At 34.6% G+C, this 23914-nt stretch overlaps 1 protein-coding gene across 1 annotated transcript in view; it reads right to left on the reverse strand.

The window, feature by feature from the left end:
- The window catches only part of DPY19L2 (dpy-19 like 2), a 110473-nt gene that overhangs the window by 58442 nt on the left and 28117 nt on the right, over positions 1 to 23914 (reverse strand). The window contains exons 7-9 of the mRNA XM_045564415.1: positions 19432 to 19489; positions 17479 to 17570; positions 15317 to 15416 (exon numbers count right to left, since the gene is read on the reverse strand). Of these exons, the coding sequence (XP_045420371.1) occupies positions 15317 to 15416; positions 17479 to 17570; positions 19432 to 19489 (250 nt within the window). The remainder of the gene's footprint in view (positions 1 to 15316; positions 15417 to 17478; positions 17571 to 19431; positions 19490 to 23914) is intronic.

Below are 23914 nucleotides of genomic sequence, written 5' to 3' on the forward strand. Positions count from 1 at the left end.
TCATATCAAAATACTACCAGGGAGTGGCAAGTGACAATTAAGCTGCATCTGGTGGCAGGCTTTATAGTGGCAAGTTAACATTTTACTTCAATTGTACAGCTGCATCTGGTGACAGGCTTTAAGTCAGAATCTGGCATTTATTTTAGCCTGTCCATGGCCTGCCCATTATTTTATTTACCACTTCCATCTGCACCTCTTTCTCACACTGAGTACTTGTCTCAGTCACAGTTTTGGTAAGCCCACAAGCTAACCCTAGCAAAATGAGTACAAAACAAACATTGTTGGAGAGCTTCCTTGAAAAGGGGGAAAGACCCAATGATGAGAGAGCAGAAGACTCTAAGACTGCCAACAAAATGAGAGCTACATTTGAAAGAAAATACCAAAAATCCCACTTAAATTATGGGTTCATTGCAACAGGTGATTCACATTCTCCAAGCCCACTTTGTATAATATGTGGCGACTGGCTATCCAAGGAAGCCATGAAACCTTCAAAACTGCTTTGCCACATGGAGCCCAAGCACCAAAGCATTAAAAGACAAGCCGTTGGAGTTTTTTAAAAGAAAGAAATATGAACAGGAAGAACAGAAGCAATTATTGAAGGCCACCACTTCATCAAATATGTCTGCACTGAGAGCATCATTATTAGTGGCTAATCGCATTGCGAAAGCTAAGAAGCCCTTTACTACTGGTGAAGAGTTGATCTTCCCTGGTGCTAAGGACATTAGCTGTGAACTTTTAGGAGAGGCTGCAGTTCAAAAGGTGGAACATGTTCCTCTTTTGGCTAGTACCACAACTAGATGAATTGATTAAATAGCAGAGGATACTGAGGCACAATTGTTAGAGAGGATTAATGAATCACCATGGTACACAATCCAGCTTGATAAGTCTACTGATGTTGACAACAAGGCAACAATGCTTGTTTTTGTGTGATATATTTTTCAGGAGGATGTGCAGGAGGATATGTTATGTGCAATTTCATTGATAACCAACACCACAGCTGCAGAAGTATTCAAGTCTTTGAATGAATACATATCAGGAAAACTGAATTGGTCATTTTGTGTTGTTGTATGCACAGATGAAGCAGTTGCCATGACTGCATGACTTTCTGGCTTCACTACTTGGGTCAAGGAGGTCACTACTGAATGTTAGTCTATGCACTGTGTCATCCATAGAGAAATGCTGGCTAGCTAAAAAAAATGCCGCAGAACTAAACAACATTTTGCAGGATGTGATTTAAATTACCAACCACATTAAAGTACAAGCCCTTAATGCATGTCTGTTCACACAGCTCTGTGAGGAGATGGATGCTAAGCACACACGTCTTCTCTTATACACAGAAGTGAGATGGCTTTCTAAAGGTAGATTATTGGCCAGAGTTTCCGAGTTATGAGAGCCACTGCAGAGATTTCTTTTAGAAAAAGTCATCACTAGCAGCACATTTCAGTGACACAGAATGGGTCACAAAACTTGGTTACTTGTGTGACATATTCAACCTGCTCAATGAATTCAATCTGTCATTTCAGGGGAAAAATGACAGCTGTGTTCAAGTTGGCAGATAAAGTGGCTGCATTCAAAGCCAAACTGGAATTATGGGGGCGACAAGTGAATTTTGGGATTTTTCACGTTTCAAACATTAGCAGAGATTTTGAAAGAGACTGAGCCAGGGCCTTCTTTCTCGCAGCTGGTGCATGATCACCTATCTCAGCTTTCAAAAGAGTTTGAGCATTATCTCCCAACACAAAAGACCCCTGAACTGGGAAGGAATGGATCAATGATCCAATTGTGAATAAACCAGGTGAATCAAGTTTGTCCATGCTAGAAGAGGATCAACTGCTTGATATCACAAATAGCAGGGCCTTAAAAGTATGTTTGAGACAACTTCAAATCTCCATACATTCTGGATTAAAGTCAAGGCTGAGTATCCTGAGATTGCCACAAAAGCACTGAAAAGCCTGCTTCCATTTCCAACATCCCATCTTTGTGAAGTAGGGTTTTCTGTAGTGACAGCAACCAAAACAAGATTACAGAGTAGAATGGACATAAACAACACACTTCAGGTGTCACTGTCTCCCATCACCCCCAGATGGGACCATCTAGTTGCAGGAAAACAAGCTAAGGGCTCCCACTGATTCTGCATTATGGTGAGTTATATAATTATTTCATTATATACTACAATGTAATAATAATAGAAATAAAGTACACAATAAATGTAATGCACTTAAATCATCCCCAACCCCCTACCTGTCCATGGAAAAACTGTCTTCCATAAAACCAGTCCCTGGTGCCAAAAATGTTGGGGACTGCACTGTTGTATAGAATGTATAGTTTGCAAATATTTTCTCCCAGTCTGTAGGTTGCTATTTACTCTGTTATTTCTTTTGCTGCACAGCAGCTTTTTAATTTAATCAGTCCCATTTATTTATTTTTGTTGTTGCTGTAACTGCCTTTGGAGTCTTATTCTTGAATTCTTTGCCGAGGCTGATGTCTAGAAGAGTTTTTCCTAAATTTTCTTCTAGAATTTGTATGGTTTTGTACCTTACATTTAAGTCTTTTATCTATCTTGAACTAATTTTTGTAAATGGCGAGAGATAGGGGACTTGTTTAATTCTTCTGCATGCGGCTAGCTAATATTCCCAGAACCATTTATTGAATAGGGATTCCTTTCCCCAGTGTATGTGGTTGTCTGCTTTGTTGAAAATCAGTTAGTTGAAGGTAGATGGTTTTAGATTTGGGTTCCTTGTTCTGTTCCATTGGTCTATGTCTCTATTTTGTACCAGTACCATGCTGTTTTTGTTACTATAGCCTTGTGTTAAACAGTATTAATTTGAAGTCTGGTAATGTGATGCCTCCAGATCTGTTCTTTTTGCTTAAGATTGCTTTGGCTTTTGGGGCTCTTTTTTGATTCCAAATGAAGTGTAATTTTTTCTAGACCTGAGAAATATGATATTGGGTATTATATTTTGATGGGGATTGCACTGGATCTGTGAATCACTTTGGGCAGTATAGACATTTTAACAATGTTGATTCTACCAATCCATGAGCATGATATGTTTTCTATTTGTTCGTGTAATCTGTGATTTTTTTCCTCAGTGTTTTATAATTCTTTTTGTACAGATCTTTGACCTTCATGGTTAAGTATATTCAGTACTTGATTTTCTTTGTATAATAGCTATTATGAATGGTATTGAGTCTTTGAATTGGCTCTCAGCTTGACTATTATTGGTATATAGAAATGCTGATTTGCATATGTTGATTTTGTAAACTGAGACTTTGGTGAATTTATTTATCAGTTCTAGGAGTCTTTGGGATTTTCTAGATATAGATCATCAGTAAAAAGGGATAGTTTAACCTCCTATTTCCCGACTTGGATACCCTTTATTTCTTTCTCTTGTCTCTGATTGCTCTGGCTAGGACTTCCAGTACTATGTTGAATAGAAGTGGTGACAGAGAGCACTCTTGTCTTGCTACAGTTCTTAGGGGGAATTCTTTCAACTTTGTCCCATTCAGTATGATGTTGCTAAGTGTTTATTATATATGGCTTTTATAATTTTGAGGTATGCTCCTTGTATGCCTAGTTTATTGAGGATTTTAATCATGAAAGAATTCTTGATTTTGTCAAATGTTTTTTCTGCATCTATTGAGATGATCACATCTTTATTTTTGCTTCTGTTTATGTGGTGAATTACATATACTGATTTATGTATGTTGAACCATCTTAACATCCTTGAGTTGAAGCCTACATGGTCATGGTAAATTTTTTTTAAAGTGCTGTTGGATTCAGTTTGTTAGTATATTGTTGAGGATATTTGCATCTATATTTATAAAAGATATTGGTCTGTAGTTTTCTTTTTTTGTTGTGTCCTTTCCTGGCTTTGATATCAAGGTGATACTTGATTAATAGAATGATTTAGGGAGGATTCCTTCCTTTTCCATGTTATGGAATAATTTCTATACGATGGGTACCAGCTCTTCCTTTTAGGTCTGGCAGAATTCAGCTATCATTCCAGGTGGTCTGGGGCATTTTTTTATTGGGAGATTTTTTAATTACTGCTTCAACCTCATTGCTCATTATTGGCCTGTTCAGCAGTTCTATTTCTTCCTGATTGAGGCTTGGGAGGTTGTGTATTTCCAAAAATTTTTCCATTTCCTCTATGTTTTCTAGTTTAAGCGTGTAGAGAATTTCATAGCATTCAGAGATAATGTTTTGTATTTTTATGCTATCAGTTGTAATATCTCCTTTTTCATTTCTGATTGAACTTATTTGGGTTATTTTCTATTCCTGGTTCATCTAGTAAGAGGTTTATCAATTATGTTTATCTTTTCAAAGAACCAACATTTTGTTTTGCTGGTGCTTTGTATTTTTTTTCTTTTTGATTTCATTTAGTTCTGCTCTGACCTTTGTTATTTGTTTTCTTCTGCTGGCTTTGGGTAGGATTTGGTCTTCCTTCTCTAGTTCCTTGAAATGTAACATTAGGTTGTTAATTTGCGATCTTTCTGTCTTTTTGATGTAGGCATTTAAGGCTATGAATTTTCCCATTAGGAATGCTTTTGCTGAATCCCATAGATTTTGATAGTTTGTACCCCTTTTGTCATTCAGTTCTAGGAATCTTTTTATTTCCATCTAAATTTCATCATTCACCTAAGAATTCTACAGCCACAGGTTGTTTAATTTCCATGACTTTGTGTAGATTTGAGTGTTTCTCTTGGAATTGATTTCTAGTTGTATTCCACTGTAATCAGAGAAGGTATGTGGTATGACTTCAATTTTTTTGAATTTGTTGAGAGCTTTTTATTGATAAATTGGACTTTATTAAAATTAAGAGCTTTTCTTCCTCAAAAGACACCTTAAAGAAAGTAAAAATGCAAGAACAGAATGGAAAAACATTTGCCATATGTGTATGTGACAAAAGCCTAACATCTATGATATGTAACTAAGTCACATAAATTGATAAGAAAAAAGACAACATGCTGGGAAAAATGGACAAGAGATTTGACCAGGCATTTCACAAAACATAACCAAATGGCCAAGAAGTACATGAAAAGATGCTCCACATTCTTCCTCATCAGAAAGATGCAAATAAAAACCACAATGTTATACTATTACTCAATGGCTAAAATTTAAATAAATAGACAATATCAAATGTTGGTAAGAGTGTAAAGTAGTACTCCTATGCTGCTGTCTATATAAACTGTTACTAATGCTTTCAAAAACCCTTTGGTAGTAAGAGATATGTTTTGTGGCCTAAGATATGATCAATCTTGGAGATTGTCCCATGTGCTGATGAGAAGAATGCATATTCAGTAGTTTTGGGATAGGAAAGTTTTTTAAATGTCTTTTAATTCCATTTGTTCTAGGGTCCTATTTAAGTCCAGTGTTTATTTATTTATTTTCTGCATCCATGAATCTGTCCAGCTCTGTCAATGGGGTGTTGACATCCACGGCAATTACGATGCCACTATTTATCTCTTTGCTTAGATCTAGTAGAATCTGCTTTATGAATCTGAGAGCTCCTATATTAGGTGCATATATATTTAGGATTATGTCTTCTTGTTGAATTGCTTACTTTACCATTATACAATGACCATCTTTGTTTACTGTTGTTGATTTAAAGTCAATTTTACCTGATATGAGAATAGCCATACCTGATCTACATTGGTTTCTGTTTGTTTAGAATATTTTTTCCATCCCTTCATCTTGAGTCTGTGTGAGTCCTTGTGGGTTAGATGTGTTTCCTGGAGACAGCAGATACTTGGGTTATGTTTTTTCATCCTTTCACTACGCCTATGTCTTTGGAGTTAAGCATGCAGACTGTTAACAGTGAGTGATAGTATTGATATGTGGAATGCTGTTCTGTTCATCATGTTGAGTAGTCCCTTATTGCTTTGTTTTCTGTCTTATGCTATTGTTTTATATGAGTTTTGAGTTTTAGCTTTTGTGTGATTTTACCCTGGTGGGTATCTATTGTGTTGATACATGTATAATGCAGTTCTTAGTATTTCCTACAGGGTTGGTCAGGTCATGACAAATTCCATGAGGGTTTGCTGGTCTGGAAAAGTCTATATTTCTCTGTCAATTATGAAACTTAGTTTTGCTGGATATAAAATTCTAGGCTGCCAGTTGTTCTGTTTAAGAAGACTGAAGATACGGCCCCAATCTCCTCTGCCTTGTCAGGTCTCTGCAGAGAAGTCTGCAGTTAGCCTGATGGATTTTCCTTTGTAGGTTAATTGTTGCTTTTTTCTTAATGCTTGTAGAATTTTCTCCTTCGTTTTAACTTTGGTCAGGTTGATTACTATGTGTCTTGGAGATTTCCTATTTGCTAAGAATATTCCCAGTGTTTGATGACCATCTTGTATCTGGATGTCTGACTGGCAATACTAAAGAAGTTTTTCTCAATAATTCCCTCAAATAGGTTTTCCATGCTTTTTGCTTTTTTTCCCTCTCTCTGGGATACCTATTAATTCATATACTGGCTCATTTCACACAGTCCCATATTTCTCTCAGTGATTGTTCTTTCTTCTTTATTCTTTTTTCTGCATCTTTTACCAATTAGGTTAGTTTGAAAGCCTTGTCTTCAAGCTCTGAGATGGTCCTGGAGTGGGAAACCTGTGCCCACAAGACCAAATATGGCCCTCTGGATTCCCAGGTGTTGCCCCTTGATCAAATCCAAACATCACAGAACAAATCCCTTTATTAAAATAATTTGATCTGTAAAATTTGGATTCAGTCTTGGCCTCACTCAAGGATCCAGAAGGCCAAATTAGGCCCCAAGGCTGCAGTTTTCCCACCCCATGAGTTGTTGAAGCTTTCTGTTGTATTTTGAAATTCCCTAAATAACTCTTTCATTTCTTTGTTATATCCTTCTTATGTTGTCTACCTCTTTGGTGACTTTTTCATTTTTTGGATTCTCATCCTAAAATATTTTGGCTTCCTGGTGTTGGTTTTCAACTTTCTCTTCAATTCAATTCATCTTATTTTCCATCCATATTCTGATTTCCATTTCTATCATTTCAACAATTTCCTTTTGGCTGGAGTCCACTACTGTAGTTCCATTGTTATCCCTTGTGGGTGTCAAACTTTTTTTGTGTTTTTATGTTGCCAGGATTCTCTTGCTGGTTTCTTCTCATGCGAATCCTCTTCTCTCAGCTCAAGGCTGATAGTTTCGCAGGGCACCTGTTCTCTTTTGCTGGGAATTCTCCTACTTAGCAAGAAGGGTAGGTCCCTAGATGGTGCTTTTTTGTCCTACTCTGGAATGTTGACATGGCAAGGGAGGGGCAGGAGTACTGATAGCCTCCAATACAGCTGTTGTTTTTTTCCATTCGCCTGTGATTGTCATAGTTCAAGCCAGTGCTGGATGATCTTCATGCAGGTTGGTGTGCTATTCCCCAGATTATTACTGGAAGTTCAAGTTGGGGGCTTGGTGAAACCCTCTCCTACAGCGACTGGCATTGTGTGGGATTGCTCTGCCCAGGGTGTTTCTCCACAGAGGTGACTGTGGCTGCCAGGTGAGGCTATCAAAGCAACGGTCACTGGTGTCCTAGCTGTGGGTTCTTGCTCAATTCAGGTCCAGGTGAAATGGCACCTCAAAGCTGGAGGGTGGGGTCCCGGGGGTGGAGCACTGGACCTCAGGGCGGTTCTATGGGCCCAGCGGCAGTGGTGGAGACTCAGGTCTTGGGGTCTAGGCACGATGCTGGAATCTTGGGGGTGGCATAATTGCCTCGTCAACTTCTCTTCACTCTGAATGTCCTGTGTCATTTCTCTGGAGTTTTACAATCTTCTTTCTAAGAAGAGTCATCCGTAGGTGGGCATATACCTACAACTTTTGATCCTTTCCTTGAGAGTGGCATGAGGGCTGCTACTAGTCCACCATCTTCCCTCCTCCTCCAACATGGAGGGATCTTAAATGCATACTGCTAAGTGAAAGAAGCCAATCTGAAAAGACTACATACTGTATGATCCCAATATATGACAACTTATAGAAAGCAAAACTTTAGAGAGAATAAAAAGATCAGTGGTTGCTGGGGTTGTGGACAGGGGCTAGGGGTAAACAGGTGAAGCACAGGGGATACCTTAGGGTGTGGAAACTATTCTATGTGATACTGTAATGATAGATACATACCATTATGCATTTGCCAAAACCCACAGAACTGTACAATACAGAGCGTGAACCTTAATGTAAACTATGGACTTTAGTTAACAATAATGTATCAATATCAGTTCATTAATTGTAACAAATGTATCACACTAATTCAAAATGTTAATAGTAGAGAAATCTATGTGGGGGTTGAGGTTGAGGTTCAGAGTGTAGGGAAAAAGCTAGGGAAAAAAAGCAGAATGTCCTCAAAAAGAAACAATGAGATGTACAACTAACCTCTCAACAGAAAGGAGTTGGAGATAATAGAATGAAATTTTCATAACAATGAGAAAAATAAACAAATTTAAATATTTTCCAACCTTGAATTCTATACCTAGACAAACTAACCTTCAAAAATGAAGGTGAAATGAACATTTTCAGACAAGCAAGCAAAAATTACCACCAGCAGGTCCACACTAAAAGAAAATACTAATGGATCTTTGGACAGAAAACAAAAGATCCTATATGGAAGTTTGGATACATAGAAAAAATTCAAGAATTAACAGAAAAATAAACCATGTAGGTAAATCTAATTATTATTGACTATATAAATAATGATGCTGTCTTATGAGGTTTAAAAATAAATGTATGTAGGCCAGGCACAGTGGCTCACGCCTGTAATCCTAGCACTCTGGGAGGCCGAGGTGGGAGGATTGCTCGAGGTCAGGAGTTCGAGACCAGCCTGAGGAAGAATGAGACCCCATCTCAATTTATAAAAATATTTTAAATTTAAACATTAAAAAATAATAAAAATAAATGTATGTATATGTGTTAAAATATATACATAGTATAAACACATGCATATATACACATATGTACATGAAAACATACATACACATACACATACTAACATACACACCAAAAATGGCATTTAAGCCAATAGGAGAGTAAATGGAGTTAAATTGTTATAAGACCTTCCTATTATTTGGGAAGAAGTGAAGGTGTTAATTTACACTGGACTTCCTAAATCAAGAATAAATGTTTACTCTCTAGGGCAACCATTAAAAGAATGAAAAATACATATGACTAAACAAGTAAACAGAACAGGGATATGAAATAATAAAAAGCATTTAACAACCCAACTGGGAAAGAGAAGTATAAAGATGATAGAGCAGATGGAGCAAACAGAAAGCCTTGGTAAGATGCTAGATTAAAATTAAATACATTAATAATCACATCGATCATAAATAGATTAAATGATCCAATTAAAAGACAGTAATATTTAACATGATTTTTTAAAAGACTAACTATACACTGCTTTTAAAGGAACACCTAAAATGAAAGATACTGAAAAGTTGAACATTAAAGAATGTTAAGAGATCTATGCAAACACTAACAAAAAGAATGATGATGTAGCTATATTATAGCATAAAAACAGGCTTTAAGGCAAAAAGATTACTAGCAATAAACAGGCACATTTCATAAAAATGAGAAGACTATATAACAGCTATGCACATAACTATACTGCATCAAAATGTTTAAGGTAAGAATTTAGAAAAGTAAAAGCAGATATAAACAAATCCAAATGTTACAATGAAAGATTTTAACACACTCTTCCTGTAGTAACTGAAATAAGCAAACAAAAATAATAGAAATCTAGAATATTTGAATAATGCAATTAACGAACTACCTAGTTAACATATGTAGAACTGTATACATAACAAATGTAAAATACCCAATATCTTTAAATGAATCAAAAATAGAAAATATTTCAGAACAAATATAATGAAAGATCTGTAAGATGTCTGTTTAAAAATCTATGAAACATTATTGGGAGAAATTAAACAAGAACTGTTAGTACGTATCATGTTCTTTGGAAGATGCAATATTTTAAAGATATCAAAATTTTTACTTAATGAAATGACACTTTTCCTTAGACTGAATAGGAAAGAAAAATATATGGGATCCCCTAAAATTTCATCTAAATTTGGGGAGAAAAAAATCCAGAAAACAAGCTTTAAGAGGCACTGGGAGAAAGAATAGTTGCTTTCTACTTGTCTACTATTGAGTCTAGCTCTTTTAATAAAATAGTTACAGTTAAGAGAAAATTCATAAATTCTTGTGAGGAAAATTAATCTTGATACTAATTATGAGAAATACATCATAAGGATTCTTATATAGGAAAGCAATTAGGTAATAGATTTAATTAATTATAGTTTCAGGAAAGACACATAAGTATTCTTCAAATGCATATTTCTTTTATCAATGTTGCATGAAAGGCAAAGGCTTTTCTGCAAGGAAACAACATAATTAAGTGTGTAACTTTTAATAGAGAAGAGTTCAAAAACCCTAAATACACAACAAAAACAAATTGGAAAGTGTAGATGTTTCACAGTGAGGCAGATCTAATTTTAATTAAATCTCCTGACCCTCAGTATCTTCATCTGTAAGAGTAAGTTAATAATACCTGCCTGACTGGACTGAGGATTGAATGAAATAAACTCCAATACTGAAGGCTGGCATAAATTTATCTTGCTTTCTTAACTCTCATAGATCAATACAGTTAAGATATGCAAATCTAGACCACAAATATCACAATTAAATATCACAAATTAAATATCACAATTAAGCTTTGGCTGAGAAAAATACTCCACAGGTGAAAACTCTGCTGAGTCTCTGAAATGTCACTATTTGAATTGCTGGTTAAAAAAGAGCTCCCTATTTTAGACACAAATAGCAGGGTTGATATTTTGCTGTGAAAATGTAGAAAACTGACTTCTGTTCTTGCCACCCAATGAGATTTCATCACACTTCCGCAGACACTGGCCTCATAGTCAGTACATCTGAGGGCAGGTCAAAATTTATTCACAAGAAACAAACAAGAGAATTTTTAATCTATTCGAGCCCTTGAACAAGTTTTGTTTCTGAAATCAGAGATGAGTGCAGATATCTTAAAGTAAATTATTTATAAGGATTTGAAATTATAACACTCCTTGTGAACTAATTTTTGATTCTATTTAGTTTACATGTAGATAATATAAACTATATTTTAACTATATTGTTGCCACAGTAAGATATTATCAAACTAACAAGGGGAAATCAACTAGGAGACTGAGTTTACATAAGTAACAAGATGCCATATCAGACAAAACCTTTAGAGAAAGAAGCTGGGATTTATAGTAAAAGAAGCTGCATCTATTTCTAATAGAGAAAACATCAAGTCCCCTTAGAAAAAAACACTTTTGGTGGCCTCTCTCAGTATTACAGATCAAAGGCAAGCCAGTACCTACGGTTCTTGAATAGAAGGTGAATTTGGCTTGACACAGATTGTCCTTTCTCTGACTCTTAGTGTGTGAAATGTAAAGTCCAGTGAAGGGGAACTAGAAAAAAAATTTCATAGGAAACCAAGAGTTTCCTGGGTAGAAACCTTTTTCTTTTGGGATTTACCAATATTTGAACATATCTAAGAAACTAGCGTAATCCTAATCTGGGGAAACTGGCAGACAGGACCCCAAAGAGCTTGGAAAACAAACATCATACAGACAAAAGGACTTAGGACTTTGAACTAGGGAGCTCACTCAATACCAGAGCACCAGAGTCTTTTCTTAGAAGAAGGCCAGTTAGTTCTTCAAGACAGCATGTAGTTGATGCTGAAACTCTTCTGACTTGACCAGCTATCTTAGCACTATAAGCATACTATGAGACAAAATGACCATAGTTACATAAAAGAGAGCTGTGCCACTTGTAAGTGAAAACACAAAGTCCTGATCCATTGAGTGTGAAGCACTCAGCAGGCATCTATGACTGCTGTGAAGGTTTCTGTGTTCAGTAAGGTGAATCTGAGTTCTTTAGGGCAACACCCACCAGGTGGTCTTCTTAAGTTCACACTTGGCCTCAGGTTCATTCAGAAAGCTTTAGGATAGGAAACATGACTTGTCAGCAGGGCAGCTTCAGATGGTTCTCTTCAGTAAGGATCCTCACAGAAGTCCATACAGCACCCTCACCCCCAGGTGACAGCTCAGGGGCAAACAAATGTCATGCACATCTGGTAGATGCAGAAGTCACCCTGGCTTAGGAGCTCCATAACTCACAGAAGCCTCCGTAAAGGAAATGCCAATTAAAAGACTCACTTCACTCAAGAAAGCCCAATGTTACAGCATCCCCCTCAGGTAGATCTTACTTTACTTACTGTTCCTTCCAGTCCAGATGCAACTAGGCAACCATCAAACAATGTGCCTAGGAACATCATGGACACACTACATTAACGGGGTTTCCAAGGGAAGAGAGCTAGAAAGTTAACAGGAAGTCAAATCTCATGCAGAAGGAAAGAGTGTTTTGTTAACAGCAATATAGTGGCACCTGCCATAGTACACAGAATCTCTCTCTCATGGTTACAGGATTCTCCAGATTTAAGCAGTCTGACTTCTGGCTCCAGTGGCGAGGCTAGAACATCTAATACTAATCCTTGCCCAAATAAACTGCCCATGATAAAAAGAGAAACTCCAAGGATGGTGGAAAATATTCTTGATACACGAAGGATGAGGGCGTGAGGTCATATCAATTTAAATATTCAAAGAAATATGAGCTTATTATGTACCCCAAACAAAGAACCAATTATATGAGGAAAGAAACTTAAACTGATAACCAGTTATGTATAAGCATATCAATACTAATAGTTGTACTCTTATAGACATTGGCCTAGGCAAAGAATTTATGAAGAAGACTCCAAAGGCAATCATAGCAACAACTAAAATAAATAAATGGGACCTGACTAAATTAAAAAGCTTCTGCACAGCCAAAGAAACAGTTACGAGAGTAAATAGACAACCTACAGAATGGGAAAAAATTTTTGCATGCTACACATCCAATAAAGGACTGATAACTAGAATCTATTTAGAACTCAGGAAAATCAGTAAGAAAAAATCAAACAACCCTATCAAAAAGTGGGCAAAGGACATGAATAGAAATTTTTCAAAAGAAGACAGAAGAATGGCCAACAAACATATGAAAAAATGCTCAACATCTCTAATCATCAGGGAAATGCAAATCAAAACCACGATGAGATATCACTTAACTCCAGTGAGAATGGCCTTTATCAAAAAGTCCCATAACAACAAATGTTGGTGTGGATGTGGAGAGACAGGAACACTCATACACTGCTGGTGGGACTGCAAACTAGTGCAACCTCTGTAGAAAGCAATATGGAGATACCTTAAACAGATACAAGTAGACCTACTATTTGATCCAGCAATCCCATTATTGGGCATCTACCCAAAAGAACAAAAGATATTCTATGACAAAGATACCTGCACCTGAATGTTTATAGCAGCACAATTCACAATCGCGAAGATTTGGAAACAACCCAAGTGTCCATCAATACATGAGTGTATTAATAAAATGTGGTATATGTATATCATGGCTATAAGAAACAATGGTGATATAGCACCTCTTGTATTTTCCTGGAAAGAGTTGGAACCCATTCTACTAAGTGAAGTATCCCAAGAATGGAAAAATAAGCACCACATGTACTCACCAGCAAATTGGTTTCACTGATCATCACCTAAGAGCACATTTAGGAATAACACTGATGGGGTATCGGGCAGATGTGGGTGGGGGAGGGTATGGGTGTATATATACATAATTAGTGCAATGCGCACTATCTAGGGGATGGACACGTTTGAAGCTCTGACTCAGGGGAGTGGGAGGGCAAGGGCAATATACGTAACCTAAACTTTTGTACCCCCACAATATGCTGAAATAAGAATAAAATAAATAAATAAATAAATAAATAAACGTATCAATACTATCTCTTCTGGAAATAATTTACATCTCTACCACTTCTGATTTTACAATCTCCTTTCTGCAACTATCACTTTCTATTTCCTTAGTCGTAACAGTCTGTCCTACATCAATGGAAATTCCCTAGTAATAAAATTAGAACACATTATAAATTAAAATCCAGTTACCAAAATTAAGTTACAATTTCTCAGTGTCTTTTAATGATAACATCTAAGGTCTCATCACCCCAAATACTCCAGGTTTCTACAACAGTCTCATAATTTTTTCCTTTGAAATGTAGCTAATCCTTGGCTCCTTAACCCCCATTTCTGAGACAATATGTTTAGGAGACATGAACTAATTTTAACCTTAATCTATGAAAAATGCAATCAATAATAAAATCTTAGAATACTCTCAGAGAAATAACTTTGAATCACCCCTCTGTTAGCATGAAAAAACAAACACAGAAACAATCAAAACTCTACACATTGGTTAAGAAAAATATAATAAAAGTCTAGAAAACCCTTTAAAATAACTAGAAAACTATTAAGGCAATATGAAACTTATCCAAAGAGCTTCTTAAATATTTTCATTAGCACCACTGAATTAATAAATTTGCTTGCAATGAAGTGATGCTCATTAAAAATCTATTCTACTATGCTGGCATGTGCAAATAATGAAAACCATAAAATAATTTCTGTATTATAACCTGAAAGGGGACAACTATTAGGAAGTAAAACCGAAGGAATACTTTACACATGCAGTACCAATTGAGGTTATAATTTCATGCTTTATAAACAACTGGAAGCATGAGGCTTCCTGGCAGAATTTCTCCCTTTCATTGTAGAACATTATTATTATCATCTGTGTTAGGTGGAAAGCAGTTCTAATGGAAAGTCTTAGTATCATGAAATTTCATCAAAATCTTCCATTTACTCTCTGATTCCCCACTTCAGTTTCTTGCCATTAGTTACTCAGTTGTTTTAGAAACAAGATTTGGCCTCAATTCACTTAAGTAATATCCTGATTAAAGCTCTCAGAAATGGTTCCCAGTAAAATTCTGCTCTTCAGACAAAATGGCCAACATTTAGCTGGATTAGAAATAGAAACCTCCTGCCATGAAGAGGAGGATTGGCCCTTAGCATACTGTGGATCTTGGCACCCAGAATAATTCCTAGGCAACGGAAAATCTACAGATATCATCTAAAATACCAACAAGAACATTTGTGAATTAAAATGACAGAAAACATCTTTTACACATTCAACAGTAATATTAATAACTCTCAAACTAACCAATACGCTAATAGAATTATATTGTTTTTTCAAATCACACATTTACATAAACTTTATAATTATTCCATATTTTGAAAATCTTTTCGGGCATAAATGCAATATTTTAAAATGTGTCTATAGAAACAACCATGTACACCTCACATTCAACTCAAATTAGTTAAAAATCATCTTACCTGTGTAAAAAGTATAAACTGAGCAAATTGCCAAGGAAGCATAAAAGCAACATTGGAAAGACAGAGTGCAATGTAATTCTTTCCACAATTGTTCGAGGTCCTTAATAGAGAGAATGATACCAATAAGTTTTACCATAAAAGTAGCCTGCCACTGAAAAAAAGACTATTGCAAAATGATAAAATCTAAATGATCCCTTTAATATAATACAACAAGATATAGTTAACTGTTAAAAGTTTATTAGAAAGAACTTAAAATGCCTTTAATATAATGTAATAAAATATAGTTAACTCTTAAAAGTTTACTAAAAAGAACTTGGACTATAAAAATGCTAAGCATTAAAACAATCAAAATTAGAGTTTGAACAGTATTGTAATTTATCATTAAATATTTTAAATATAAAAGTTCATTTTCCTTTAAATATGCATGACATTAGAAGTTTAACACTCCAGCAAGAAAGTCAGAAAATAGGACATGATGCTGGCCCTGCATGCCTTAAGAAATTCAGTTGAAGTACTGCATGTTGAAGTTTAAAATGCCCATTCTGCATAACTAAGATATATTAATACCCAACCCCTTTTACCACAAAGGACTTTACTATTTTTTAGAACATGAAAAAAGAAGTGCAAAAATTTTGTGTAAGTAATAAAGCTATAACTGTTCTTTTTATTAAGATTGCATTAGATTTTGATAAATCCTTGTAAAACAGTACATAAGTTTTTGAAAGCAAAATTTTAAATGTTCATATCGTTTAGTAATATTATCACAAAATATTCTCTAAGCACTCAGTAATCTTTATCAAACAAAAATTACTTTCGGCTAAGGTTCAGAGTATAGCACATGCCCTCCAGAACACAATCGTAGATGTTCTAATTAAGACATTGCATACCATGAAACCCCTGACTGCCCAGAATAATATCACTTCAAAAAAAAAAAACAAAAGAAAAAGAACCCATCTTCTGAGGAGTTTAACTGGGAATGAATGGGGTGCGAGGAGAATGGGCAGCCTCCTTCACTGTAATCTTTGAGAGAAGGCAATGTGTAGAGCAAAGATATCAAAATCTCAATGGGGAGCAGATTACCAAATCCAAATTCAATCTCAAAATATACCTGTAAGGTGATAACAAATCAGGAATTAGCTTGCTCCTTTCTCAAGGTATGTAGCCACCCAAATATGCCACTATTTACCTTCATTCAATTAGCTTCATATCAGCACCACAAATACCTGCATGGCAGTGTGTGAAGTGCTCTGTGGTTAAAGAGATAAATATGGCATGGTCCCTGTTTCCAGTGGTACTTTTAAATATATGTAAGTGTGTATGTAGATATTTGTATGTGTGAATGATTACAAATTTACACTTTCAAGAAAGAAAGAGGATACACACACAGATGACTTTCAGGTAAGGCAAAATCTGTCAGGGACTAACTAGTAAGGAAAGTACAAGGTTCCTTAGGTTGGAGGAGACAGTGACCACTATTGCAGTCAAGGAGCAATCTTACTAGCATTCTGTGAAACTTATTTCTATGATAAAGTTATTTATAGTACTCTACTGTTTGTGTGGTTTTTTTGGTTTGGTTTTTTTCTCAGACTTCTTAAACCTCTGAAATGCTTATAAACTTAGTCCCAACAAAAAATGTGTCAAAAAAACAGTTGAGATGAAACTCCGGTTGAACTGCTAGAAACATCAGTTGCTCAGCAGTGCTTCACAAATATGTGAATATATATATATATATTCCTTTATCCATCTAACCCAGCATTTCCCAAGTTTATTTCACTTAGAACACTTTTTCCATCGCACATACATTTATGCTCCATTAAACTCACAGGCTGGAAAACAATGAGTAAGAGTACATGAACTTTGAAGAAAAAAAGTAAATGTTTCTCAAAAGCCTTCAAATCTTTGCAAACTATGTGAGAACACACACATTTTAATTTATTAAAACATGGTGTAGTTATCTCCAACCTGTAGTCTAGACTCTTAAGTGGAAAGCAATTTTTACATATCAATTTTAAGTATTTTGTAACTGCATACTCTTCATAACTTTATTTTTTAAATAATTAAAATAATAGCCTAAGTTTGGAAATTATAACTTAATAGGTTGAAGCATATTTTAATAAACTTAACTTATAACTTATTTGGCTTTTGTGATAAATCAAAATTACCTGAGAATGAAAGTTAAAACATACATCTGAAGTACAAGGAATGGATATGAAAAACTTTCACGGAGAGGTGGCGTCCACATCACACGGGTGGCCTGAAATCAATAAAATGCTCACTTCGTATTATGTTCTATTACAACAAACATTGTTAATTTAGAAACCAGGGTTGTGACTTGTTTAAATAATTTTAATATTAGGCTTATTATCCATTTCTGAGCGCCTGGCATAGCTTCTCAGTTTTGGGAGCTCCCTTAATGCACAGGGCCATTACATAAAGAGTAGTGATTACTCCAAAACAAGTGAAAGATAGATCAGACCAAGCAAAAGAAAACCCCAGGGACAAACAAGCTGGTAGGTATAGGGGCTGTGAGGATTCTAGGGCTGACAAATCAGATCCACATGCCAGCCTGGCAGGTACGACCCTGTCATCCCAGGCTTTGGGATATATACATGACCAGAAAAATACTTAAACAAATGTTACCTAGGGCATTTGCAAACACCAAGAGAGTTTATACATAACAAGTTCAAGTGAGTACAGATACACAGCACAAGTAGTTAACATTGCCTCTGAATCTGCAACATTTACCTTCAAAAGGGTTAACTATAAAATTTGAAAACAACTAGAAGTATTTGGGAGTCATAAATGTGATACATGTAATGAAGGTATTCATTAAATTTTCATTAAAGTTATGTCTAAGATATATGGGTCAGAGTATTCATAAAAGCTTTCTATCAAAAATTGTAAAATTCTAGAAAGAATCCAAACTCTTATTACTTTGTGAGAGTCTTAAAATTTATTGCATCTCTTCCAAGAAACTAAAATTATGAACATTGGAAGATGAACTATACCAGTTGTCTGGCATACTGAAAGAAAAAGGCTTGTCTTTATATCAACACATTGCTGAATAACAATGCATTTGTTTAAGTTAAAATAATATATTTAAGGCACTTTATGTATAATTTTTAAGACTCCTTTGTCTAGCTGTCTTTTAAAACTTAACCCTTAACCCAATAGTAGCAGATAAAAATACTTCTACCCTATATAACCTGTGCCATAACATATTAATATTTTGCTTCCAAAAGCTAGCAGTCAGATTCTCTCTCTTTTTCACTGTCATATCCTCAGCATCTAACAGAGCATGGCACATCGTATGTACTCAAAATTTTGTTAAATGAATCCATCGCATTCAAAATAAGTTTCTATGAGCTCTTTTTAGGTGGACCATGTCCCATTGGGCTGAATTAGTTAAGTTAATTTCCATTTTGAATTCAGCATTTTGTGTTATTTAACGGGCAGCATGATGTAATAGAAAGAAGCGAGAGAGCAGGTGGCCATGCCTTAACTGTATGCCTATTGTCAGGGCGTCTTCCTTGTTAAAGGGTATAAAGTTTCAGTTAGACATTAATACTGTATTAACAATACTGTATTATACACTTAAAAATCTGTTAAGAGGACAGATTTCATGTTAAGTGTTCTTACCACAATTTTTTAAAAAGTTAAATATTTAGGTTTTAGACCCAGACAGGTGCAGAATGGGAAATCCAGCTTCATCAGGTAGTGAATGTGGAATCTTGGATAAGAAACTTAATCTTTCTAAATTTCAACTTCATACCTGGTATGGTGAGGATATCAATCACCCCCTAAAAATGTCTAGTAGGAGTAAATGAGATAATATATGTAAAGTGCTCAAACTCAGCAAGTACAGTATTTCCTTTTTTCTATAGAATATGTGTATACATATATATTTACTAAATACCCGGCAAGATATTTCACGTTTTAAATTCTAGTCATTTAAAAATTTAGATCAACATGATTAAAATATCAACTTACAACACAGGTTCCTTAAAATATTGTGAAGTCATAAGTAATTTGCAATTATATATTGTTTTGATAAGTATATTTCCTTGTTCTTATACAGCCCCTTCTATTTCTTAAAAATCTTCTAGAAAACAAACCTCTCCATGGTTGAAAAAGTAGCACAGTACTGTGATCAGACCACCTAGTTGAGTCCCACTGTAAAAAAAAAGCATACAAAACATAAAATCATAATTCATATATAGTGACTTCTTCACAAAATTATCTATTTTAAAATCATACTGTTATATATTTAAAGCATTATAGTATTAAACCATGTTAGTAAAAATTTCAAAAGTACCCATGTAGTTGATGTTGAAATCCTAAATGTACAACCAAAGTGTACATATAAAGTAATCTTAATTTTATGATCTACTATGTCTAAAATATTTTATAAATAAAATATATAAGGTATGAACATAAGATGATTTTTAACAGACTAGCATTTCAGAATGTTCACAAAGAATGTAAATATTCTGAAGATTAACTTTTGTCTTTTGAAATTAGATGTAAATGAATGAGAGATGAAGAGTCTAACAAGTTTCATTTAGCAGTAACTTGGAACTGTCTAAACTACAGCAAATATTCTTTTGGTGGGTCCCAAAGAAGCAATAGTATAGACTATAAAAGTCAGAACAAAGATGCCTATTAATCATCAAAGAGTAAGAACTATTTCTTTAGTTGCCTTTTGGTGATGGTGTGTGTCTGAGTGGGTGTGTATGAAAACACAGATGCTCAAACCCACGTGTGTAGTGTTTCTATGCCTCCCTATACACTGCCTCATGCCTCACTTTCCATAATCTACCACATTCTAAGCACCATGCAGGCAGGTTCTTCATCTGTCTTGTTCATCACTGTATGCCCAGCTTCACACTTGAAAGACTATAAATATTGGCTGAATGATTGAAGGAAGGAAGAAATGAGTTCAAAAAAAAAAAAAGCAGAAGAAAGCTAATGGGAATTGATTTACCATTAATAGATTATCTCTAAAGGAAATTCAAAGGATGCATTTCAAAAAAGAAGAAACTGAAAGGAAGGTGTGAGAAGCAAGGACCAACTGTACACACAGGAACTGAGAACATATGGATAAATCTAAACAAGACTTGACAACAAAAAGCAATAATAATCATGGCAGCTGTTAGGGGTAACAGGAGGAATACTAACCTGGTAATAACATGTAAGATGGAAGAGGATATTTTGAAGTAAAGCACTCTAAAATCCCTTGTGTTCATTTTAGACTTGATCAAGTTAGATGTGTATGTTACCATTTTAGGGTTAACCACCAAAAGGATAGAAATAGAATATCTACCTTCCAAGTTAGTGCCAGTGGGGGAGGGTGGTCAGGGTAAGAAATACAAAATTCCCCCCTCCCCCCTCCATTCCTATTGCTTTTGTTTCTTATATGCCACAGTTTCCAATCTCCTCACAGTTTTGGTGACACTTTGATATTTGTATATGTACATATCTTTCTTAAAGACTAGAGCCTAATAATGTATTTGATATTCCAGAACTGTGTAACCAATTTAGAGAGATTATCACCTCTTGGATAGCTCTTCCAGTAAAAAATACTGATTTTAAAAAGTTTCAGTTACTGTTGTATAACATTTTCCACATTAAAAACCAAAAATAGTTTGTATAAGAAATACAAACTATTTTCAAAAATAGAACATTTTTAAGCCTGCCAAAATAATCTCAAAGTAATCCTCTTCCCTCAAAATACTTTATTAAGCTTATATATATAATTTTTCCTATATGGATATAGAAAAGTGCATAAAATTTCTAGCTTATAGAACAATTATGACGTGAACACTCATGTAGCCACCATATAATTAGTTGAAATGGAGAAATGAATGGACCCTGAGTCCCCACTCTCCATTCCGAGAGACAGCCACTATCCTGATTTTTGATATTATCAGTATGACCACCTCGATATACATTCAAGCTATGATTTACTTTCATCTGTTTTTAAATTTTATACAAGTGGAAGTATGCAGTATTTTTAAACTTTTGTACCCGAATTCATTCAAAATTAAATTTGTAAGATCCATCCATGTTGACGTGTATAGCTGTGTAGTTCATTCTTATTACAGTATGGTATTTCACCATGTTAATAAAACAAAATGTATTCATTTCTCTCTTAACAAACATTTGTTTCCAGTTTGAAGTTATTGCAAATAATGCTGCTATACTCTTCTACATATTTACTGCTGTGCAAGAGTTTCTTGGGATTACATCCTTTAAATTAGAATTACTGAGTTATAAGGTATCTATACATTCAACTTTTCTAGACAACATATGTTGTTTTCCAAAACAGCTGTACTAATTTATATGTCTACCTGTGGTAGATGAAAGTTCCCTTACTAATCTGTTAGATGTGAGATAGTATTTCTTTATGGTTTGAATTGACATTTGCCTTATAACTAATGATGGCAGTCAACTTTACGTATGTTTATTGCCCATCTGGGGTTCTTCTAGGAAATGTCCATTCATAAATATTTTATCCATTTTTCTATCATGTTGTCTGTCTTGTTTGCCTTTGTATCCCTGGTAGACTGTAAATTTCACAAGGACAGAGATTGTCTGTTTTGTATTCCAAGCACCTAAAATAGTGCTCCTGGTCACAATAAGCTTTCAACAAATATTTGTCAAATTAATGAATGGAATTTCTACATACTATGTTTGGAATATACTTTGCAAATTTCTTCTCCCAGTTTATGACTTATTTTTAATTCATAGTGTCTTTTGAAGAACTGAAGTTCTTTTCATCAAATTTATCAGTTTTACCAGTTTTTTCTTCATGGCTGGATTTTTGAATCTTGTTTAAGAAATTCTTTCTTATTCCAAGTTACTGATGATATTCTCCTATATTTATACTAAACATTTATAAATGTGTCTTTCATACTTGAGTGTTTATCACAACTGAGATTATTCATATAGCTCCAATTTCTCTTCATTAAATATGATGTCCTAATTGTTTCAGCACCATTTATTAAGAAGCCTGTCTTTACTTACCAATCTGCAACATCCACTCTGTCATATATCAAGTCTCTTAAATGTACATTTCTGCTTCTGGTCAACAAAAAATATGTTGGAATTTTTATTGGTAGAGCACTGAACTATAAACCAATTTGGGGACAATTGTCATCTTTTTAATATTGAGTTTTCATGGCATCTGTCTCCATTTATTTACATTTTACTAAATGTATTAAGTTTTAACAATATTACCATACAGGCCATAAATATCTTTTATTAGCTTTATTCTTAGTAACTTCATGTTTTTCATACTATTCTAAGTGGCATTCTTTTAAAATTTCATTTTCTGTTTGATACTAGAGGATAGAATTTATAATTTCAGTGTATTAATTTTATAGCTGATAACACTGTAAATTTTCTTATTTCAAATACCTTATCCATAGACTTTTTAAATTTTCTACATATACAATGTGATCTATTTTTAAGAACACTGTTTCTCTTTTTTTCAAGAACTTTTTTTTTTTTTTTTTTACTTTACTGTGCTGGATAGGATGATCTCTGGTATAATATTGAATATGTCACTAGTGTTTATTGATTCTATGCTAGTTTCTTTTTATGTCAGAAACTTCCTAAAACAAGGTGTATATATATTTATAAATCTCTACAGTGACATAAGTCCTATGAAAATGCAATAAATACTTGTTAGAAGTTTAAATATAGACTTTTTATATGTTGTGCAGTTCAAGAATAACATTGTAAAGAAAGCTGATGATTCAGTTGGGAATATGTTTCACTGAAAGAAACAGAAAACCTAACAAAGGCAGCTTCAACAATATAGATATTTATTATATTATTCAACAAGAAAATGAAAGTAGGTGTTGGTATTGGTTCAGCAGCACAAATACTCCCTCATGGTCACAAGATAACTGCTGCAGCTCTGGGCATCACAACCAAGCAGGACGAAATAGAAGAGGTAGCTAATTCTGTCCTTTTGTGAGAAAGGCAAATGCTTTCCTAGGTGTAACCAAAGCTGACTTCACATTATTTTTCACTAGCAAAAGCTAGCTCATACAACTATCCCAAGGCGCAGTGGAGTATGGGAGCAAAATACGTGACCATCATAATTAATTTCAACGTATCACCTGAGACTGTTGCACTGTTTCTGCAAACAAAATTGAGGTACTGTTATCAAGAAGGATAAGCTAGCAAATGCAAGTGTCTGTCACAAGTGATATACAGTTTCTTGTACTGCTTTCCTAATTTCACCTTTACAGAGAATGCAATTAGAAATAGTCTGCTACTAATGCTAACCAAGGATCCCCTCTAATGTTTTAATAATTTTACACATGAAACTAGAAATAGTTTCATTAAAACCTGTGTTAAGAAATCTTAATTAATTAAAAAATATCCCTGCATGACAAAGGAGGCCTTTAAGATATTAGCGACATCTCCAATTTCTGGTTACATATTAGTTAATCTTCTGAAAGATCAAATAAATCCACAAACTGTCCAATTATTAATCAATTAATCTCATTAATTATCATTTTAATTCAATAAACAAATATCAGCTAGTCTTCATAATCCCACTGAAAGATCTTTTAATTCAGTAGT

This window comes from Lemur catta, chromosome 11, assembly GCF_020740605.2.
Source record: "Lemur catta isolate mLemCat1 chromosome 11, mLemCat1.pri, whole genome shotgun sequence".
Classification (NCBI taxonomy): domain Eukaryota; kingdom Metazoa; phylum Chordata; class Mammalia; order Primates; family Lemuridae; genus Lemur; species Lemur catta.